At 41.0% G+C, this 22,817-nt stretch overlaps 1 protein-coding gene across 1 annotated transcript; it reads right to left on the reverse strand.

The window, feature by feature from the left end:
* Positions 1-12,715: 12,715 nt before the first annotated feature.
* CCN3 (cellular communication network factor 3) lies at positions 12,716-21,131 on the reverse strand. Its single transcript, XM_007188815.2, has 5 exons — positions 20,952-21,131; positions 20,635-20,860; positions 19,288-19,542; positions 17,757-17,971; positions 12,716-14,224 (listed from the first exon to the last, which is right to left on the reverse strand). The coding sequence occupies exons 1-5, from the start codon at positions 21,033-21,035 to the stop codon at positions 13,928-13,930; spliced, it is 1,077 nt and encodes a 358-aa protein (XP_007188877.1). The 5' UTR covers positions 21,036-21,131; the 3' UTR covers positions 12,716-13,927.
* Positions 21,132-22,817: the final 1,686 nt, after the last annotated feature.

Raw genomic sequence — 22,817 nt, forward strand, 5'->3', positions numbered from 1 at the left:
ATAAAAGTGTGTCTTATAGCATATTTTGCTATGCCTTGCAATACGGAGAAATAGGAAACTCCCAGTCTATGATGACGGGGTGATGTACACTTAGTGAAGATAGTCTTCTCCAAGTTCTCTAATGGATACTGCTTAAGAACTATCTAGAAAAGACTGAAAGCCACAAAACCTGTGGGATGCTTTACTATTCCCTTGGAAAAGTTAGGCAATTAAAGGCTTACATCATTTGTGGGAAACATGACTGATGGTTCAAATGAACTTATTACATGTTATTTCATTTGAGTTTATAGAGTGCATATTTTTCTCCCAAATGCCAGACTCATTAATGCAAATGTGAGAGTGCTAGCACTCTAAGGGAACTTCACAAGTAAAATGGGCAACAACCCAGTACCTCAGTGGGTAGTTATGAGTATTGAACGAGATGATGTGTGTAAGGTTATTTGGAATGGAAATCAATCTAATTAGAACTGGAGCTACCCCATTAAGATGCTGAAGTATAAATTGGACCTAAGAAAGAGTCAAAGGCTCCTCCTTTAACAATTCTAGGGTCATTGTTTCCACAAAGGGTGAGGTTAAAGCCATGCTGAAAGGAGACGTACCATTTTTCATGATGTCAGAATACACCTGTTGTTTTTTGGTTTTGATTTGTTTTGTTTTTGAGGCAAAATCATTCCTTGCCCCCAAGGTACTCTCCTTCTTCAGGTAAATTCATGAGGACATCAGTGGAACCCCTTGATGACGGAAGATGAAACTCAGAACATTCATTTTTTGCCTCATTCATAGGACTCTGATCCCACCCTGTCCTCATAAGTCAAAAAGGAAAAAGTAGAGGAGAGCCTTCGTTAGCCTCAGGCTAATATCTCAGGCACTTGAGTTTGTCAAAGTTAAATAGAGATGGAGGGACTTTATTGGGAAGGGGTAGAATTAGCTGAGAGATCAGATTGGGTGTTGGAGTAGAGGATTTGACAGAGAGCTGTGAAAAAATAAAAAAGAGAATGCTAAGGAAATATAGAGAATTCATTTGGAGCACACTTCTTTCAGGAATTTCCTTTGCTAGTGAGGCACAAAGGAATGCATAAGTTGGACAAAGTTCATCTTTCCTCCTATTACCCTGTACTGTTGTTTTGAGATCTACCCTACCTATCCCTTTATATGCTCCCATAATAGTCCAGTAGATATTTGGCATGAGGAAGAGAGGTAAGGTGGCTCTCAGGAAAGAGAAGGTATTAGTCTCCCACTCACCTTGTGGACTCTTGTGGTGATATAATTGGGAGAACAGATTTCTCCTATCTTATCCCTTACCCCACTGTAGATGACCAAATAAAGCTATTACAATTATTGGGATGATGGCAGCAGGTCAGAGACCCAGAGCCTGGAAATAGCAGCAGAACTGTTCCTACCAGGCTGGAGAGAAAATAAAATTGAATTATGTACCCTCCATAAGCTAGCAATGAATATCTTCTGTGGTAGAAAAGAAGGATCTTGCAGTGTGAGTTTCATAAGTGCTCAGAAAATGTTAGATGAATTATTTCTCACATAATGATGTACCATGTCTTCATGGAATTAAATTTGGAGATTCCAGACATCAAAATTGTGGGGGTTTTTTTCATATCACCTTCATGAGAATACCCTTATGTACTCTGCTTACTTAGTAAATATTGTCTTGTAAAGTTGAATCAGGATTGAGAGAGGCATTGTCCATGGAACCCTTCACCTTCTTATCACCACAAAGAATACATACAACAGGGGTTACATTCAAAAACTTTTGAAAAATGAAAAGACAACCTACGGAATAGGAGAAAATAATTGCAAATGATGTGACTGACAAGGGCTTAATTTCCAAAATGTACAAACAGCTCATACAGCTCAATATCAAGAAAAACAAACAACCCAATCGAAAAATGGGCAGAAGATCTAAATAGACATTTCTTCAAAGAAGACACACAGATGGCCAATAAGCACATGAAAAGATGCTCAGCATCACTAATTATTAGAGAAATGCAAATCAAAACTACATTGAGGTATCACCTCACACCAGTTAGAATGGCCATCATCAAGAAGTCTACAAACAATAAATGCTGGAGAGGGTGTGGAGCAAAGGGAACCCTCCTACACTGCTGGTGGGGATATAAATGGATACAGCCACTATGGAGAACAGTATGGAGGTTCCTTAAAAAACTAAAAATAGAGTTACCGTGTGACCCAGCAATCCTGCTCCTGGGCATATATCCAAAAAGGATGAAAACTCTAATTTGAAAAGATACATGCACCCCAATGTTCATAACAGCACAATTTACAATAGCCAAGACATGGAAGCAAGCTAAGTGTCCATAGACAGATGAATGGATAAAGAAGATGTGGTATATATCTATAATGGAATTAGCCATAAAAAAGAATGAAATAATGCCATTTGCAACAACATGGATGGACTTAGAGATTATCATACTAAGTGAAGTAATTCAAACAAAGACAAATATCACATATCACTTATATGCGGAATCTTAAAAAATGATAAAAATGAACTTATTTACAAAACAGAAATAGACTCACAGACATAGAAAATAAACTTATGGTTACCAAAGGGGAAGGTGGGGGGGAAGGATAAATTAGGAGTTGGGGTTAACAGATACACACTACTATACATAAAATAGAAAAACAACAATGTCCTACTGTGTAGCACAGGGAACTATATTCAATATCTTGTAATAACCTATAATGAAAAAGAATCTATATCTGTATCTATATATCTGACTCACTCTGCTGTACACCAGAAACTAACATAACATTGTAAATCAACTATACTTCAGTAAAAAATATCTGATATCATCTTCTGCAAAACACAGAAACATATCCAAACCCAAGATAACAGTCTTATCTGCCAGTGGTCATTTATACTTTTAGCTAAATGACTCATATTGCTTCATCATTTTTGCATATGGTCAAAGTTTTAAAAAGTTGGCTATAATATTTCCTCCTCAGTTTGCAGCACACTGAAGCTTTATAGAAAAGTGTCTACACGGTGACAAACATTGACTTTTCCTGCTCATTGCTGCATTAATCATCCAGAGGGTTGGAACTAGTATGCCAAATAGGCTTTTTCAAATGTCAAGCATCTGGATGAGGAAAAATTTGAATTTATATTCAAATGTCTTAAAGTGTAGACAGCTAATGACCCCTATTAGTAACTTATTTCAAATGGGGATTTGGAATTTACCTACTACTTTTACACACATTTTCCCCCCTAGAGTTGAAGGAGAGTACTACACTCCTTAAGCCATTGTGGGCTTAATCCTGCATGAAAATGGGGGTCTGGTGACAAAGAAAGACCTATAATGTACAATGGTATTAGAGTGATTTGTTATTCAGGCAAGGACAAAGAAAATAAACAACGTCAATTAAAATTGTGCTGGTTTTAAGTCTAACAGTTGAATTTTAAGTCTAACTATACAATTCCTATACTTTTGACGGACAGCTTGGGAGATAGAGGGCCAACCTAGCTGGCCAGGCTCACAAAGATGAAAGGGGAAAGTTTAGAGAGAGTATGGCTGGAGAACGTACATCATAAATTGGGCCAGGTTAAGGCTAGGAACAAGAATCAATAGAAACAATGTAGACTGAGGCATAGAATTAATAGGAGGGTTGCTGAGAACCAGGGAAAGGAGCGTGGAGCAATTGCTGTGGACAGGTGTGAACTTTGGACAAATTCCTGAGATGATAATTCATGGACCTTTCCAGACTTTTAGCATAAATTTTGCAAAGGTAAAACTTTTACTTAAAGGGTCAGGGAATGATAGTCATAAAGTGCCAGTTCTCATTTGTTTATCTAGTCATCAATTAATACCTTTATCTAACCATCTAATATCCCTCCATCTAATGATCCTTCCATTCTTTCATCATTTTATCCTTTTATTTTTATATGGCATTTACTGAGTACCCATTTTGTGAGAAATTATTGTTTAACACTTTGTAAAGGAGTGAAGAGAGTTGAACACAGCCTATAAGGTATTATCTATGACCTGTAATAATGGCTGTGATAATTTCAGGTTGATGTATAAAGGATCTTTCTTAGTTGTGCTCATATAGGGATTTCTCCTGTGTTTGCTTTCCACCTACTAAACTTGATAAGGGCAGTTCAACTGTTTAACCTAGAAAAGAGGGCATCAGTGGGCACATGGAGCAAATGTTACAACTCAGTGTCATCCTAGTGGACCAATGGATTGGGGAGTGCCTGCACTTTCCAAAATTCTTTGAAGAAAAGAAAGCAAGAAATTGACAAGTTGGAGAGAGAGAGTCAAGAAGAAGGCAAACTGAAATCTTGGAAACAAAGTAACACCTTTAATACTACTTCAGGTGATTCTTCCTGAGCTGTGATGTATCAACTACCCTTTAAAACTGAATCATGTAACTAGACAGGGAATCTGAAATAGCCAAGAACATGTAAATAGGCTTTTATTATGTAGAAGTCACAAATCCTGAGTAATTTAAAATTTGACCAAATACCTATGAAAGGTCTAGATAACCAATAAAAGGACATTTGCTCTAGGCTTAATGGCCGTATAAAAAATGTTACATACACCTAGCTAACCAGGGTGGGGATGAGGGGTCTTGGCTGTTACTGTTTTTTCAGAGACTGTAGAGTTCAGGGAACACCGGAGTCAAACAATGCCATTTCTCCCCTCAGAAAACAACAAGGTACCTTCTCTGGACATTTTCAAAGCTATTCATCAAACACGAGAAAGACACAGAACTAAAAGAGTAGTAGAAAAATCAGTGGCAGAAAAAAATTTGGGGCAATTTATGAGATTCGAGGGTCTTGTAAATCCACATTTAAGTTATATAGGATTGAAGGGATGTGTACATCAATACAAAGTGTTGGGAGAAAAATATGCCCACTAAAAGGCATGGCTTTGTATCTTTAAGGAAGGTCATAGAAAATAATACTTGAACTTTACTTTTGTTCCAAGGTTGAACAATCTATACTGCATTAACCATTCCAGTGTGGTATGAAGTTCAACACTTTTGTTTAAGAATCTGTGTTCAACATTGTAAGAATTTATCTGTATGACCAACCTAATAGGACAAAAGGTGTGTGGTCAGACCTCAGATAATCTCAAGCTTTGATCAAATAAAAGAATTAATTAATACATTTTTCTTGGATAACTAATATAGGTTAATTTTTTTAAATGTTAGTAGGCTCTATACATTGAATGGTCATTAACTAGTTAGTAACTTGGGTCATAAACAGATTGTTTAAACGAAACGACTCATTTCAAAAAATGTTCTGACCAATTCAATGAATCTGTCTACAAAGCTTTGCATTTATAGATACACCTTGGTATCTTATTTCAACCCGACAAATCAAGTGGTCCCATAAAAAAGTCAAATTCTGGGCTTCCCTGGTGGCGCAGCGGTTGAGAGTCTGCCTGCCAATGCAGGGGACACGGGTTCGAGCCCCGGTCTGGGAGGATCCCACATGCCGCGGAGCAACTAGGCCCGTGAGCCACAGCTACTGAGCCTGCGCGTCTGGAGCCTGTGCTCCGCAACAAGAGAGGCCACGACGGTGAGAGGGCCCGCGCACCGCGATGAAGAGTGGCCCCCGCTTGCCACAACTAGAGAAAGCCCTCGCACAGAAACGAAGACCCAACACAGCCAAAAATAAATATAAATAAAATTAAAAAATTAAAAAAAAAAAAAAAAAAAAAAAAGTCAAATTCTTTGATTGGTAGGATATAATTTTAATAGCTGGTTTCCTGTTTGATTTTTTTTTTTTTTTTGTGAACTGAACATTTTATTCACTTCCCCACCACAAAATATGCAAAACTAAGACTGTGTTAAGTATATATACAAACAATAGTACAGTGCCTAGCACTCAATGTGTCAATTATGTTACTATAATCTGAGGGGGGACGGTGGGGCAGGAAGGGATAAATTGGGAGATTGGGATTGACATATACACACTACTATATGATTTTTTTTTTTAATCTCTCTACCAGGTTGGGGGATGTATAGATACAGTTTTAATTAATATCTTCGTTGCTTATTTCATCACCACAGTGCCTAGAGAGACCAGAATAAATCTAAAGGCTATGGTGGTTATTTTCCAATCCAGAAAAACATAATTGCTTCTATTGCAATGAGTTCAACCTTTAGAATGCTCATTATAATAAAAGAGAAAAGGAGGTGGAAGGGCACTGAAGCTCTTGGGAAATGATGGTAAGTGATGCTACAAGGAGTCTGGTCTCTACAGCCAGGTGCCCTTGAGTTTGAATCCTTACCAGTCTCATCTGTAAAATAGGGTAACATCGCTCATCTTTTAGGGTTGTTGTGAGGAAAAATAAGGTTATAAAGATGAGATTTATGAGTGCATGGCCCATAGTAGGTACTCCGTAAGTATCAAGATGGATGGGACCACAGGAGCTGCTGAATTCAACATCCTCGTTTTGTGGGCATAGAAGTCCAGAAGCCAAGCAATGAGGACATGCTTGGTTTTCTGACTCCAAGTTCAGTGTTTTCCAATATGTTCTGCTACTATATTTTTGTCTTGGTTGAAGAGGCATGGTGGGGATTGGATAAAGCTTAGTAGATAGCATCTTGTAGTGGTATCTTGAATGATAGACAAGATTTCAAAAGGTGAAGCTAATGGGAGGAGGACATTCCAGGTACATAATATAGCAACAAAAAGGGTATGGACACAATAGAACTTGAGCCATTCTGCCCAAGAGAAAAAGAGCACCCCATGATCCCTTTGAGTAAACCAATGAACATAGGCTTGGGGGCTAAATCATTCTCTTAGTGAATGAGGACTCACGGGGAGACCTCTGAAACCCTTATCTCTCTATGTACTTCTGAAATCTTCCAGGTATATGTTTAGTAGGCACTCCTCTTTTTCATGGTCACTGCAAAGGGGCTTCTGTAAGTAGCTCATCTTCAGATGAGATATTGACATCTACGGTGGTGCCAGATGAGGAGCTGGCTTACAAAAGAACAGAGGTCTGAACTATTTCTGACTCAGGTATAGGGAGCTTATTTTCTCTGGATCTTCTTTGGGATTTAGGGGGTCCCCAAAAGTGGGGCTGAGCTAGGGAGCCCCCTCCCATGAGAAAAGTTAAAATAGTGAGCAGAAGAGGAAAGGCTAAAAAGGGTAAATAGTTTAGTCTGAGGAATTGAGGTCTAAGGAAAAACTCAAACAACCCACCAGGCTCTAAGCTTCATGAGGGTAAGGACTATATTTGTCTTGTTCATTGTTTTGTTCCCAGTGACTGCACATGCCTTGGAATATGGTAGGTGATCAGTACATATTTTTGAATTCCTTAATTAATGAATGCACAAAAGAAGCAACACTTGCCTTAATCTCAGTGACTGGTGAGAAGCCTCAGGACCATGTTCCTAACAGCTCTTGGTCTCAGAGTTGTTACCCAAAGCCAATGACTTTTCTTGGCAAAGAACTGCATGTACTCACAATGCCTCCTGTTAGGGAAATTCCTTAGGTGATCACCAGTGTCCATAGCACAAATCCTTCAGGGTTTAGTAGCAGCTTATTCAACCATTTGACTTTCTTGAGGATCAACTACTTGCTTCTCCAACGTAAGTACACATAACCCAGGATACAGAGAGTAAGGCAGAGGGATTAAATGCACAAATTCTAGATGCAGAATGTGAGGATTTGGATCCAGGCTTTACTACATAATAGATTTATGATCCTGTGCAAGCTGTTTGTCTTCCTACAGCATCGTTTTCCTGATCTGTAATTTTGAGATATAATAATACCAACCACATAGGTTTTTTATATGGACTGATGTGAATGAGGTAAACTCTGTAAAACACTTTGCATGTTGCCTGGTACCTAATAAGCTAGATAAATGTTAGTTCTTACTCTTCTCCACCATCTTCTCCTTCTTTATCTTCTTCCTAAATGTTAAATATTCTAAAAGAAACATTTAATAAAATTTTTGTACTTCTGAAAGTGGGACTTTTGTACTTATAATTGATGGTGTGTCCTAGGTCAACTGGAAGAATTTTTTATTTCTTTTTGATGTATAAATTAACAGTACCTCTTACGATTGATGGCTCCTAAAATGAGATAGAATTTGGAATTGTACTTATTACTGCTAATCTGACTATGTGAAATATGCAAGGAAATATGAGAGGCTTCAGTGTAAACACCATTCTGGAGCATCAATTTTACTTAAAGATTTAGGTGGGAAAAGTTGAATAAGCTAGCCAATCAGAAATTTTAAATGTTATTTTTATATTTAAACAAACATGGATGGATTAAAAAGAAGTCAAGATTTACCTGAATTTTTAAGAGAAAAATGTGGCATGCCATAGAAACTTTGGCTTGGAACGCTAGATTTCTGTTGTAGTTGTTTATTATGCTCTGCTGTTTAGAGTAAGGTGATGGAAAAGTTTGAGAAGCACGGTGTGAAGCAGTGGCAAGAAAACCAAACAACGTCCCTGCCCTCATGGAGCATAGAGTCTAATGGGAGAAAAACATGAAAACAAATAACAGATGTAGGGTATTTTAGCATTTATGATAGAATTACTACAAGGAGCATTTAGGCACAAAGGAGGGAGTGGCCAGTTCTGTTAGGGGCTTAAGGGTGCAATTGAGAAGACTTCTTAGAGAGGGTGACCTTGAAGTATATTTTTGAATGAGGATATGCAGTTTGGAGAGAAGACAGGGCACACTCAACAGGACCCTTGTCATTTTTATCCTTTCTCCTGGGTACTGAGATGCTCTGTAGTATTGGGGAAGATTCTCACTGCTGAACTTGCAGAGGAACTAGAACTTGCATGTACTGGGATCTTCTCTGGCAAGGCCTTCCAAGGATCTTGTGGGTGGCCTTGCTTTAGCAGGACAAATTTGGGTCAGCGTGGAGCATATTGATCTTTATTTAACCCAAGCTAAGAACTTTATAACCTCTTCCAGACTTCTGAATCTATGCTACAAACAGATCTTGCTTCTCTGATTTTGCTAATAAAATATAAGTCCAAGCAACATCCTCTTCTTGGATTATAAAACATTTATTTCCAAGCACCTTCCAGCACAACAGTACCAGTTGGCTGTTCATTCTGTGAAACTCTGCCATTTGCATGGAACTGCATATTCTTTTGTAGAGCTTCCTGGGTTGAAATTCAGACCTTCATTTTCTTGTCCCAAAGAGAAAGACACACATCCTTTAGGAAGAATTGTACAGCATTGCCATCCTTACACTTTGCACCTTCTGATTATCCCCAGAACAGCTGGCTTAATGTAGCAGTAATTCACAGTCCTCAGCAGGTTGGCTGCAGAGAATTCTTCATTATTCAGAGTTCAGCAAGTGCCAGCAGTGTTATTGAAGTGGTAATTGAATTTGGTGAACCCTCTGTGGTCAAGACAGCATAGCACTGCCTGCAAGAACCATGCGGTGTGGTTAAGATGAATATACTTCCAACAAAAATGAATCTTCAAACTAAGCTCAAAAGCACAGGGCCAAAAGGACATACTGTTTTGATGATTTGACTTGTGATGTTGAGCATTTTGGACTGAAACCCATTCAGAAGCATGACAACGTGTACCTACAAGGAAGACCCTGGGAGAGAAGTCTAATACTGACCAGAAATCTCCAGCAAAAGCTTTACTGATAATCTCATCAAGCACAGATAGGCATGTGACAAGTTTATTTCCTTGCTTAAAGATGTCCTTGCAGCATTGTTGAATTGAATCCTTGTGTGGTAAAAGAAAAGAAAAATCCTCCAATAATTTTCAGTGAAGCGTGCCTTATCACTAAACAGCAATTAAGTGCTTTCAAAACTTCACATTCACAGAATGATCTCAACAATCTCACTACTTTGCAATGCAGTTTCTAAAAGAGAACATTTATAGTTTGGGAAAACAGCACAAAAATGAAAATTGTTGGAATTGTTTTGGTTGCTGAAAATATACTTGGCCTCAGTGGCTGTGGCGCTGTAGAAAAGAAAGAACTTTGGCTCTGAGCTCAGGCAGACTCTGAGTTTGAATCCCAGCTCCTTCATTTACTGTGTCCTTAATAGGTCATTAACTTCTTTTAGTCACTTTGTCTTTTCCTGTAAAAATGAGGTCAGTAATGTCTGCCTCTGAATATGACATGCAAAGACTAAGGGGCAGTGCTTGTCTTTACTGGATACTTATTATATTAACAGCTGTCATTTGCCGGCCTACTAGGTGCCTGGCATGGTCAAGTGCTTATGAACACGTATAATGTTACAATATGTAGTTGATACTTAGGGTGTCCAGCTCATCCCAGTTTGCCTGGGACTGTCCTGATTTTACAACTGAAAGTCCTGAGTCTCAGGGACCATCTCAGTCCAGGACAAACTAGGGTGATTGACTACTCTCTCAATATTATGGTTTCACCTTACAGGTGTGGAAACTGAGGCTCAGAGGGTGTATCCAAATTTTTCAATATCCCACAGCTGGGAAAGAATAGGTCCCATATGCAACCCAGGTTTGGATAACTCCCAAGCCTGCACTGTCTGCAGCCCTAAACTCTGCTCGGTAAGTATAGCTTTCCTTGCTGTATTACTAGAACGTTCTGGATTTAACAAATATTCGTAGATCAGATCACATTTTTTCAACTGGCTGAAATTATAATTTCAGGAATGCATGTGTGTGTTTTTGCAGATGTTACAGAGTGGGGAGATCTCTAAGTGAGAGATAAAGAAAATCATAGTGATAGTGATACTGAAAAAGATAGTTTAAAAGTCTAACATCTATTCTGAAGAACATTTTATCTTTTGTCAATGCATAACTCATTGATTCATTCACTTATCCATCCGTCCATCCATTCATTCAATAGGTTTACAGTGAGGTCCTATTGTGTTCCAGGTACTGGGGCAGATACAAAGAAGACTAAGGTACTGGCCTCAAGATGCTCAGAGTAATGGGATTGTTAAAGAATAATTGTAAAATAACTAATGATGAAAAATCTGAAAGAGAAATTAAGGAAACACTCCCATTTACCATTGCAACAAAAAGAATAAAATACCTAGGAATAAACCTACCTAAGGAGACAAAAGACCTGTATGCAGAAAACTATAAGATACTGATAAAAGAAATTAAAGATGATACAAACAGATGGAGAGATATACCATGCTCTTGGATTGGAAGAATCAACATTGTGAAAATGACTATACTACCCAAAGCAATCTACAGGTTCAATGTACTCCCTTTCAAACTTCAGACTATACTACAAAGCTACAGTAATCAAGACAGTATGGTACTGGCACAAAAACAGAAATACAGATCAATGGAACAGGATAGAAAGCCCAGAGGTAAACCCACGCACATATGGTCACCTTATCTTTGCTCAAGGAGGAAAGAATATACAATGGGGAAAAGACAGCCTCTTCAATAAGTGGTGCTGGGAAAACTGGACAGCTACATGTAAAAGAATGAAATTAGAACACTCCCTAACACCATACACAAAAATAAACTCAAAATGGATTAAAGACCTAAATGTAAGTCCAGACACTATAAAATTCTTAGAGGAAAACATAGGCAGAACACTCTACGACATAAATCACAGCAAGGTCCTTTTTGACCCACCTCCTAGAGAAATGGAAATAAAAACAAAAATAAACAAATGGGACCTAATGAAACTTAAAAGCTTTTGCACAGCAAAGGAAACCATAAACAAAACGAAAAGACAACCCTCAGAATGGGAGAAAATATTTGCAAACAAAGCAACTGATAAAGGATTAATCTCAAAAATTTACAAGCAGCTCATGCAGCTCAATATCAAAAAAACAAAGAACCCAATCCAAAAATGGGCAGAAGACCTAAATAGACATTTCTCCAAAGAAGATATACAGATTGCCAACAAACACATGAAAGGATGCTCAACATCATTAATCATTAGAGAAATGCAAATCAAAACTACAATGAGCTATCACCTCACACCAGTCAGAATGGCCATCATCAAAAAAATCTACAAACAATAAATGCTGGAGAGGGTGTGGAGAAAAGGGAATCCTCTTGCACTCTTGGTGGGAATGTAAATTGATACAGCCACTATGGAGAACAGTATGGAGGTTCCTTAAAAAACTAAAAATAGAACTACCATATGACCCAGCAATCCCACTACTGGGCATATACCCTGAGGAAACCATAATTCAAAAAGAGGCATGTACCACAATGTTCATTGCAGCTCTATTTACAATAGCCAGGACATGGAAGCAACCTAAATGTCCATCGCCAGATGAATGGATAAAGAAGATGTGGCACATAAATACAATGGAATATTACTCAGCCATAAAAGGAAACAAAATCGAGTTATTTGTAGTGAGGTGGATGAACTTAGAGTCTGTCATACAGAGTGAAATAAGTCAGAAAGAGTAAAACAAATACCATATGCTAACACATGTGCGTAGAATCTAAAAAAAAAGAAATGGTTCTGAAGAACCTAGGGGCAGGACAGGAATAAAGATGCAATTTTTAACATATGGAGGTCTCTTGCAGGTTGTCCAGAAAAAAACATCAGGGATCCAGATATTGGATTGAGTAGAAAGTGTGGAGAATATCTGAGGCCTTGGCAATAGAGATCACCAAATTAAGAGCTGTCTTTTGTTTTCCTTCTGATAAGAAGTTGTAAGCTCAACTAAAGATGACCACTTTGCTTTCAATATTTAATTTGTAAATTTTAATTTATATTTTCAATAAACAACTCAGAAGCACAAAAATAACAGCAGAGTCACACACTGATAAGATCGTGTTTATTTAGTAATGTCTGACAAATAGAGAAAGTAAAAGGAATATTTTTAAAAATGTATAATTTATATTTATATAAATACTTCAAAGGAGAAAAGCTGTACACATAAGGTGACATTAGAAGAATGTATACATTTTAAGTTTGCAACCTATCTTATAGCCTGACAAGTTAGATACATGTATGTAGACACGTATATCTTGTTCATGAGCTTGCATAACTAAGGCCCAAGGATAAGTTTGGGGATCTGTACAATAATTCTAAACTCCCATAGAGTTTGTGGTATCTTGCCACTGCAGTCTTGTCGATTTTGTTCTTCTTTTTCAAAATTGCACTACCAGCACACTTGAAAGTCATCAAAGGTTGTAATCAGGTGCTTTGGGCCTCAGTTTATTCATCAGCAAGGTGAGAGGAGCCCTGCTGATATGTTCTGCTTCTTCTGAATTAAAAAACTAGTGATCCCCAGCAGCCTCCAGACACATACAAGTGTCTGAGGGCTGGTTGAGGCTGGTCATCTATGTATAAGGGAGAGTTTTCTGTTTAGCTTCTTTCTTTTGGAAAGGAGTCAACTTGTCTGAAATGGAGCCAATTTATGACACCAGTGCACTTAATGAATAAGCGTTCCATTACTGTAGATACAGCTTGTTTTCTATGTACACAGAAAATTAATAATCTCTAGATTTCGAGTTGAAGAGCTATATGTTTCCTCGGATCTCGGAATTTGAAGTTCAGAGTTGAGCTACTCAAAAAGAGTGCTCCGCAGAGAACCCTTAGGTCAAATCTCAATCTATGGTGAAATATTTGTATGATGACACCCTCAGTATGACCTTGGATTTCACCGTGTCATTCATTACTGTGACCTTTTCTTGAAATTTCACTAGTGTATAACAAAATGAGTGTAATGTGATACAGTGTACACAGTAAGACATATATCTGATTTCTGAAATTTACAGAAATTTTCATGTGTAGTAAACAGCACAAAAGAATGTCATCCCTAAGCACTATCCTGAGCTTACCTTGATTCCAAGTTTACAGTTAATCATATCTTTCATGAAAAAAAGACAGACATAACTGACCTCATATGACCACAGAAAATACATGGGACGCAGATGTGGATAATAATTCTTTGTAATTTTTCTTATAGTCATTTGCTAGTGGGTGGCTACAGGTTGCCTCTGTAGGTGGGCTTCCTAGGGGACACATTACATTTCTCCTCTGCTGGTGTTTGGCTTTAAGTCTTGGAGGAAAGACGCATTGTTATGAGGACAGTTGTTGTGACAGGTGCAGGTCCCGATGACCATCACTGGTTTCTTGAGGATCTGCCCTGGGGAGCACTGGAACTCCACCTGGATGGTTTTGGTATTGTGTGGGGTACAGCATCGGCCATCGCTGCAGACACCGCAGAACCTGGGCTTGTAGGTGTATAGGCTCGTGCAGTTCTCAAACTGCAGGTGGATGGCTTTGAGTGACTTGGTGGTGCGGAGACACCTTTTCCCTTTCTAAGAAAGAAGAAAAGGAGTGATGCATGAAACGGCCATCGTTCCTCCGAGGGATCGGTCTAGGCATACGGAATAACTTGCTAGTTGCCAACCCAAAATCTGTTGCTCTTTCTTCTTTGTTAACAGAATGTTAATTTTGTTTGAGTAATGTGGTCCACTACAAGCATATTCTTCCCCAGAATATCTGGGAGCTTGCAATGGCCTTGTGGCCAAGTTCTGGCCAGTGATACATAAACCAAGGGATTCTGGGAAATCCTTTGCCCTTCAGATGGGTACAGTTCTTAATCGCTTCCTGCATTCATTTGCCTTCCTATCTAGAATGTGGAAATCATGCCTAATTGTATATAACCATCTTTTGACCATGTGGCATAAGCATGAAGATGAAAGCATATGTATGATAAAGAAACCTATTTTTTCAAACCACCGTAAATAGGCTTTGGCATTGTCATTAGCCCAATACATTCTTAGGTGTTATAAAGAGAAATGGAATAAATATGGCATCACTGCAAGCCTATTAATGTTTCAAATATTTTTCAGACATTAACTTACTTAACCTTATTAGGAACATTCACTCATACAAGGAGCAGTTATTCACATAAAGAACAACTGTCCAAGTTTTATAGATGAGTAAACGTAGTCTCAGAGGCCAAAGTGATCAGAAAACATCTAGAACCTGAATTTGTCTGACACAAAGCCCGTTCCTTCTATTACACTGTGACCTCAGGAAAGTCTAAGACTGGGATTTAAGGTTAGTTTCCATGAAGGCATGGTAAGTGGAGAATTTATTCAACATTCCATTGGTAAGAGTTGAAGAGGAACCCCAGTATTGATAATTCAGTAAGACATTGATGATATGTTAATTTCCCACCTAGATTTCTTCACCTAATTTGTCACAATTTTCCGCTGCTTTTCACCTTGCTAGTTGTAATCCACAGCTTGTGGAGTGATGAGACTTGGAATTCTCTACAATTGGTAGCTCTCAAACTTTAATAAGTAAGAGTACATCAGAATCATCTAGAGGGTTTGTTAAAACACACATTGTTGGGCCTTACACCCAGAGTTTCTGATTCAGTAGGTTTGATGTGAGCCCCCATAATTTGCATTTCTAACAAGTTCTTAGATGATGATGCTGGTCTGGGGATCACTGGTGCTTTGAGAAGCACCATCTCACATTTAAGAATCTTTTGGTGATACAGAAGTAATGATTATTAGGCTGGCATTTCCCTAGATTCCAAACAAATTTCTGGCCCCTTAATGAAATATATATATATATATATATATATATATATATATATATATATATATATATACTATAAATAAATGTCTTAAATATAATATCTCCCAATATTAAACTTGGTGCAAGGTACAAGAAAAATATGAATTTTGGAAAAAGAAACAAAAGAAAAAGCAAAATTTTAAAGTCATGACATGGAAATGGCTTATTTAATAAGCAAGTTACTGTGTACTTGACAATATTTAAAGGCTTCTTGTTTTTTCCTTTTTAATATTTAATGTTTAGTGTATATTTTTGCCAATATCCACAAAAAGGTACAAGGTCTGCAATATCTGTGTGTGTGTGTGTGTGTGTGAGTGTGTGTGTATATGTATGTGTGTGTGTGAGAGAGAGAGAGAGAGAGACAGAGGGAAGGACAGAAACAGAGAAGAAGGTGTTTCTAGGTGCTCTTTCTAAATTGGTGGAAGAAGCATAAAGTTAGAATGGACCTCAAAAAGTCATACAGCTAAGTAGCCATATAACAATGCAACCACTAGAGACTCTTACTTTATCAATAAATAGAAATGATGGTTAATATTAGTAATGATATTTATGTTAACAGAGTAATCTATGCCCAGCACTTTGCAAATGCATTCTATTTAATCCTCATGACAACTCTGAGGTAGGTACTGTTAATGTCTCTGTTATATAGGGGAAAGAACTGAGGCTTAAAGGTTAAGAAAATCACCCAAGATCCCACAGCTAGTTCATGTGGGAAGCCAAGATTTAAAGCCAGGCTGTCTGGCTCCAGAGTTGCACCCTTAAGCATGAGATGATATTGCCTCAGTGGAGAGATATGTAAATCGTTCATTGTTAGGGACTGTTTTATTTTGGCTTAGGTTTGTACAAGGGTCCATATACTAGCTCGATTTGGGTACTGCATTTATCTGACCTAGGGCTCTGTTAACAAGGCTTGTGATGTCATCAGGAACCAATCAGAGCTTCTGATCTGCATGCCTTGTACTCAGCATTAACACACTGAGTTGATATCATTCCAGCAAAAAAGGAAAGAAATGTGCTATTTTATTTGGCACAGATAGCCTTATGCTGGCAAATGTACTAGTCATACTAGGCTTTTTGAAATACAGAAAATAATTCCCAGGCATCCATTCATTTATTCATCAATGGTTGTTTATCAAGCACACAGTACATCCCAGGTAGGATGTGGGGGACTGAGGGATGAGGAAGGCAGATGTGGTCCCTACTCTGTCGCTTCCTTCAGACTGAACCTAAAGGGTGAAGAAAGCTGAGCTCAGAAATGACCTCTCTAAAATAAATCATGTTTGACCACTGAGTAGCCAGTTTTTTCCAGGATGAAATGAGATTTGCCAGACTTTTCTCAACCGGGGACATTACTGTAGTGGTCTGGCCCTTCCCTCTTCATCTGCTGTGAGTTGCTGGGGATATTTCAATACATTAAAGAGAAAATAAAAGAAGGTAAACTCCTTCATTAGAGCTGACCTTGAAGTCAGCTTCACAGTGACTTTCTAAAGCCCAGGCCCCCCTCCCGAATAAAACATAACTCAACATTTAGGTTGTGAATGTTTTTTAAGTCTACAGGTGTAAAGTAAACACTTTCCAAAGAGGAACAAAAGAAGACAAATCTCAACATTTGGAACAACTGGCACCAATGGTGGACATTCTCAGAAAGATCCATCTGACAAGACACAGCAAGAAGCAGTTAGAATGGTCATTGCCCCCTTTTCCACAGGACTGTGGAATGGACAAGACAGTGGGGAATTGTAACAGGGAAGAGCAAAATCTGACTCCATGTTGGATCTGTTTCTTTTACTTTAAGCTTTGCTTTTTGTTGCCTTTGTTTTTAAAATCATACATAATGGCCTGCCTCAGGGAACCCTGCCCCTCTGTCTGAATGTTAAACTAAAGTGCCTTTGTTCAGCTCACAGGGAGACAATCTGACCCTGCCCACCTGTGAATGCCTGCAGAAAAGAAGAAATTAACATATCCCCTCTCTGATGCTGGCCAAGCCAGGAGATATTTTGCAAAATCAATGGCCATTTTACTTTATTTCCTCACCTCCTCCCCCTCTCTGTTCTATAAAATAAACTGGCATCCAGACCCCATTAAGATGGTTTCTGGGGACACTCGTCCGCCATCTTCTCAGTCTGCCAGCTTTCTGAATAAAGTCACTATTCCTTGCCTTATAAGAAAAACAAGAACAACAACAAAAAATAAAACACAGGCCCCAGCAAGGCAAGGCCACCTCCTCTGTGGTGGGGGCTCCTCCCAGGCTCATACCTTATCTGTCGGCTGCTTGTGCTCTTGGTCACAGGGCCGCACCGCGCAGAGCCTGGTCTGCTTCACCATCTCGCAATGTGGATTCCTGTTGGTGACCCGGGTGGAAAAACCCATGCCACAACTCTTGGAACACGCACTCCACTCTGTGGTCTGCTCAATGCAGTTGATACCTGAGTTGGAGACTGCAACTCCTAGAGTGGCTTCTGTCCTGTAGGCTATGGGATGTTGAAATAAGGACAGTGTTATTGAGTAAAATGTGGGGATGGCAAAGTGGTCCTTTCAACCATCATTAGGAAGAGCATCTCATCCAATTCGGTACCTGTGCAACTCAGGTGTTCTCAGGGGGCAGACCTGGATCTCTGTATTTATAAACCCCTAACAGGTAGCACAATGCCTGGCACATGGTTGGCCTTCAAGAAATCTTTGTGGAATGACTGTCCGATTTGTTCATAAGAAGTTTAGGAGAACCTGTCTTTGAGAAGCTTAGTAGTTTTAAGAATACAGCACAGTATAGCATCAAAAACCATTCCATAAACCATAATGTTTTCAATGTGTGATTTTGTCCAGAGAAAGGATAATGAAAAAATTGTAATTGGATGAGTAAGTAGAACCAACCAACTCAAAATAGTGATGGAGGTAATGCTCTGCCTTAGGGAGGTAGAATTGGTTATTTGGGTTGTAGGATATAGTCACTGGGACTTTGATGACAGACGGTTCTGTCTCAACACTTAATATGCATGGCCTAGGGCACACCTCCTCCCTTACATGGCAGTTTTCCTATCTGTAAGCATGGCTGAGAATTTCTGACTTCAGAAAAACTGTAAAGTTCTGTGTACTGCCAGTATAAATAATCTGGCTGATTAATGGCTTCTAAAATATTCTCTACTGGGTCTTGAATGTTTACTTTTCAAAAAAAAATCATTTCCTTTATAAGCCAAAACTAAAGGAAAAGCAAAGCAAAGATCCTGAAGTGTCACTTGATCCTTCCTGCAGCACCTGGAAAGGTGGCATTTCTCTGTGACACCTGTCCAGGGATGGCATTCTTTAGGGAAGCTGGTCTTAAGAGTGCATAGGTAGTTGACAGAGTCCAGAAAAGAAAGAGCCATCACCAGGCCCTTTGCAAATGGCTTAAATGGTGTTCCCATGGAGTTGACACTTGCCACAAGTATAGAAGCTCTATCAATTATGTGTTTTGCATAAAGTTGTCAAAGCACATCTTTGCAATGTTAACAAGGGTCAAGTGGAATAGACTAAAATACAAATGGCAGTCATGTAATAGGAAAAATCATTCCTACGGCTCAACAGAACCACTGGATGTGATTCTTCTTCAGAAGACACTGCGTGTACTTCAATCACTTGTCTGGGATTCCAACACGTGATGTGTCTGATCTCAGTGGGCAAGCTGGACTCCACAGCTGAATGACCAGAAACTGAAGCCAGTTTCTCACTGCAGATCCCAAAGAGCATACATGCTTCCTGCCTGCACTTATTCCTGTGCTGTGATCATTTTCAGGTGTGTTGAATTTCTTACCTGGAAGGGTTTGGAGGTCCCCTAATGTCCCCGTCTCATTGGAATCACAGATCCACTTTTCACAGCACTCCCCAGGCACTTTAACTTTTCTCGGAGCTGGGCAGTCAGGCTGGGGCAGTAGCAGGTCCTCTTCACAGCGGGGCACACAACCAACCTGCCCATCTTGGCAGGCGCACTGGTATTTGCAGCTAGGCTGGAAGGTCTCTCCACTTTGGTAGATGACTCCATCGAACACACAATTGTCTCCTTCTATCGCTAGAACGTTGGGGAAGCAGGGCAGAGAGGGAAGGGGAGAGAGAAAATCAAGAACACAACGCATCGAAGAGGCTATATAAGAGCCACAGCACGTGTTCCAAGCCCCAGATCATTCTTTTTCTAGTTGAAGCCATGTGGTTGCTGACCCATCACCAGCAGAGAGATGTCCTCACGGAGGCCTCCCGGTGCAAGAAGAAACACTCAAGACGACCCAGTCCCGCCACTCATTTTACGCAAGAGGAAAGACGGGCAGAACCGTGAAATGACATTCCCCAGGGCCCTCAGCTGTTGTTCCCAATGATAAAGTCATTTCGCCAGAACCTCCTTCGATTCTCCTACTCCAGAAGCTCAGAATTAAAAAGACAAAAGTGCTCTTCATAGTCTCCAAACAGGTTAACTGGTCAAATTGGGAAGGGCATTAGGATCCCTTGGCATTCCAGCACAATAAATCATTACTAGTTTAGAGAAGAAACTAAAGGCTATTCCAAGCCCTCTTCTCCGGGGAGGCAGGGACAGGTCTCCAACTAAACGGTGCACCGTGTGGGAAATTGATCCCCAGTTGATTCCGTTTCACCATCCTGGATTGGCTGGCTGCCTGCATTTTTATTTTACTCACGGCCCAGACAGGGGTTGTTGCATAGTCAACCCAGGAGAGTAGTGGCTGCTTTGGCTCAAATAGGGCAATTACAGGTGTGAAAACACACCAGCCTGGCTACAGCTGGGGGAACTGTGAGCCTGTGAGTTAAGCCCAAGCTTCCATCACCCCCCAAGCGTCCCCTGGAAACTTCCAAAGGAAATGACTTCACTGGCCCTTAAGTCTGCTCTGCTCCCTGTCTATCTAGATTCTTCTCTAGGGAGGCAAATGCTTCTCACCTCCGCGGGCAGGTTTCCCTTCTGGCTTCTGGCGCTCCGCAAAGCCCCACGCGCCCCCAGCCCATCCCTGGCGCGCAGCGCTCCATAAACATCACCCACGGCATCACTGTTAGTATTTGCTCATCACCCTCTCGGGAGTCGGGGGAAGGGGAGAGGAAAGAGCGGGCAGCTCCGCTAGCTGAGGGACAGGAGATCAAGCGGAGGAGGGGGCAGGGTTACCCATGCAGATGCCAGTCTGGGCGCTGGGGTCCGCTCTGCGGTCGCAGAAGAGACCGCGGCTTTCCTCGCAGGGCAGCATCACGGAGCAGCTCTCGCCGCGCTGGCGGGCGCACACCAGGCAGCAGGAACAGTCGTCCAGCACGGCTCTCACCCCGGGGGCGCAGGTCGGCGGCTTCTTGGGGCACGGAGCCGGGCACGAGGAGGGGCAGCGCGGAGTCGCAAGGACCTGGGGGCGGGCGAGATCAGAAGTAGAAACTTCTTAGCAGGGACCCTGGAAGGCAAAGTAACCAGAGGCACCTGACGAGTGCGCCACTCACCTGTCCCGGGAGATGGAGGAGCAGGAAAGCCAGGCCGAGGCACTGACTGTGTGGACCGAGACCCAGGCTCTGCGCACTCTGCATGTTCAGGCTTTTTCCTGCCGCTTTCACAGGGCTTTCCAGGTCGGAGATTGGCTCTGCGCGCCCTGCTCCTGGTCGGGCTCGCCCTTGCCCAGCGCCACCGCGCAGGTTTTATAGCGCGCTCCTGGGACGCGCACAAGCCGGTTGGCTGCAGCTCAGGCAGGAGGCGGGGGGATCGGCGGGGTGGGGAATGGAACGAGCCCCGGAGTTGCCATAGCAATTGGCCGTGGGTGCCGCTCTCCTTAGGGCGCGGCCCCGGGGCCTGCATGTGCCTGTGTGTAGCGACTGGCTTTTCCCAGAGCGCCGGGAGGGGCTGGGTGGAGGCCCAGGGCCAGGACCCAGGGCTTCGCCGAGCGCGTGGGAAGGAAACGCCCGTTTCCTCCTGGAAGCTGCTTCGCCTTCCCCCAGGACTGAGACACCGCCACTCCCCGTCACGCTTCTCCTCCACCCTGGCCGTTCCCAGCTGGGTTGCAAACGTGGGGCTCCCCTAAAGGGGTGTCTGATATTTGGGACCATCTGTGAGGGGTTGGCTAGAGGCCCAGGGGTTTAGTCATAAAGGAAGCACATGCAAGTTTGTCACCGTTTAGGGCACGCTTTGAGAGTGTTGAGAGAGGGGGAGGGGAGAGAGGGAGGAAAGGAGAAACAGAAGGGAGAAAGGAGTGGCTGGGGGCGGGGCGGGGGGAACAGAAGGTAGAAGAGGTCTTCAAGTGAGGATGGGGGATGATGCTTTAGGCAAAAAGTTCTTTTGACTTTAACCATTGCAAGCTCCGCTGGTTCTTAAACCCCCGATTCTGCAGGTTTAGTAGAAATACAAGTAAAACATAATGAAATAAAAATATAAGAGCCCGAGGTACATAAAAACTTTCTTCCTGGTAGAGAAAAACCTTGAAACACCAGTGGTGTCACGCCTCCTGTGAAACAGCACATGTCAGAATACAAGAGCCTGTGAGAGTTTATAAGTCCCCTTCAGCTCAGCCCCTGTCAAAACCTTAGCGAATGAAGGAAGGACTGGGGAAGGTACTTGCTTTACTGAGCTGACACTCCAGCAAATCAAATCCCTCTGCCACCTGGCACCTACTTTCAAAAATGACTGCTGTGAAACACTTGTCATCTCTCATGAGGGGGAGAGCAGTTTGCTCCAAAGTTGACACTGCTTGATGGTTTTAAAAAAAATGTCTCTCCTGTCCTTCAACTTCGCTGCTGCCTCTGGGATAGCTATGTCCAGCTCCTTTGGGGGTAGTCGTGTTGGAAAGACACTTTTCAGAAAAATTATGCAGGCTTGTGATGGAACTCTAGGCTTTAAAAGGAAACAAATTTCCTCTAGCTCATCCAGCTCCAGTGTGAAGGAAATCAAAGGCAGCTTATGTAAGGGCCTAGGTCTGCCCCTGCCATGCCTGCTTCCCCGCATGAAGTCATTCCAAGCCCTTCAGTATAGTTGTCTGAGCAGCTTAAAACTGCTGTTACATAATTCCGAGCCTACATGAATTCTGCTTTCTTTGAGGAAAAGCAGACGGAGCAGTAAATCTTGGTGAGAGATTGAACAGTTAACTTGTGCCATGTCGAGGACACTCAATATACTCTTCAAATTGATGGGCTTCATGGGTCATCTGGTCTAGTGATGCTTCCACCTGGCTGTACATCAGAATCAACCAGGGTGTATTTTTGAAAAATATAGATTCTTTTTTTAATGAGTTTTTAAAAAATTGAAGTATAGTTAATTTACAATGTTGTGTTAGTTTCAAGCGTACAGCAAAGTGATTCAGTTACATATATGGGTTATTATTT

The sequence above is a fragment of the Balaenoptera acutorostrata genome, chromosome 17 (assembly GCF_949987535.1).
Source record: "Balaenoptera acutorostrata chromosome 17, mBalAcu1.1, whole genome shotgun sequence".
Taxonomy (NCBI): domain Eukaryota; kingdom Metazoa; phylum Chordata; class Mammalia; order Artiodactyla; family Balaenopteridae; genus Balaenoptera; species Balaenoptera acutorostrata.

Excerpts from the sequence above, each read along its gene's own strand:
- CCN3 (XM_007188815.2), bottom strand. The coding sequence starts at position 21,035 with ATGCAGAGTGCGCAGAGCCTGGGTCTCGGTCCACACAGTCAGTGCCTC. Across the intron at positions 20,861-20,951 it reads TCCTCCATCTCCCGGGACAG|GTCCTTGCGACTCCGCGCTG; the intron begins GTGAGTGGCGCA and ends GCCCGCCCCCAG. Across the intron at positions 14,225-17,756 it reads ACAAGCAGCCGACAGATAAG|AAAGGGAAAAGGTGTCTCCG; the intron begins GTATGAGCCTGG and ends CTTCTTTCTTAG.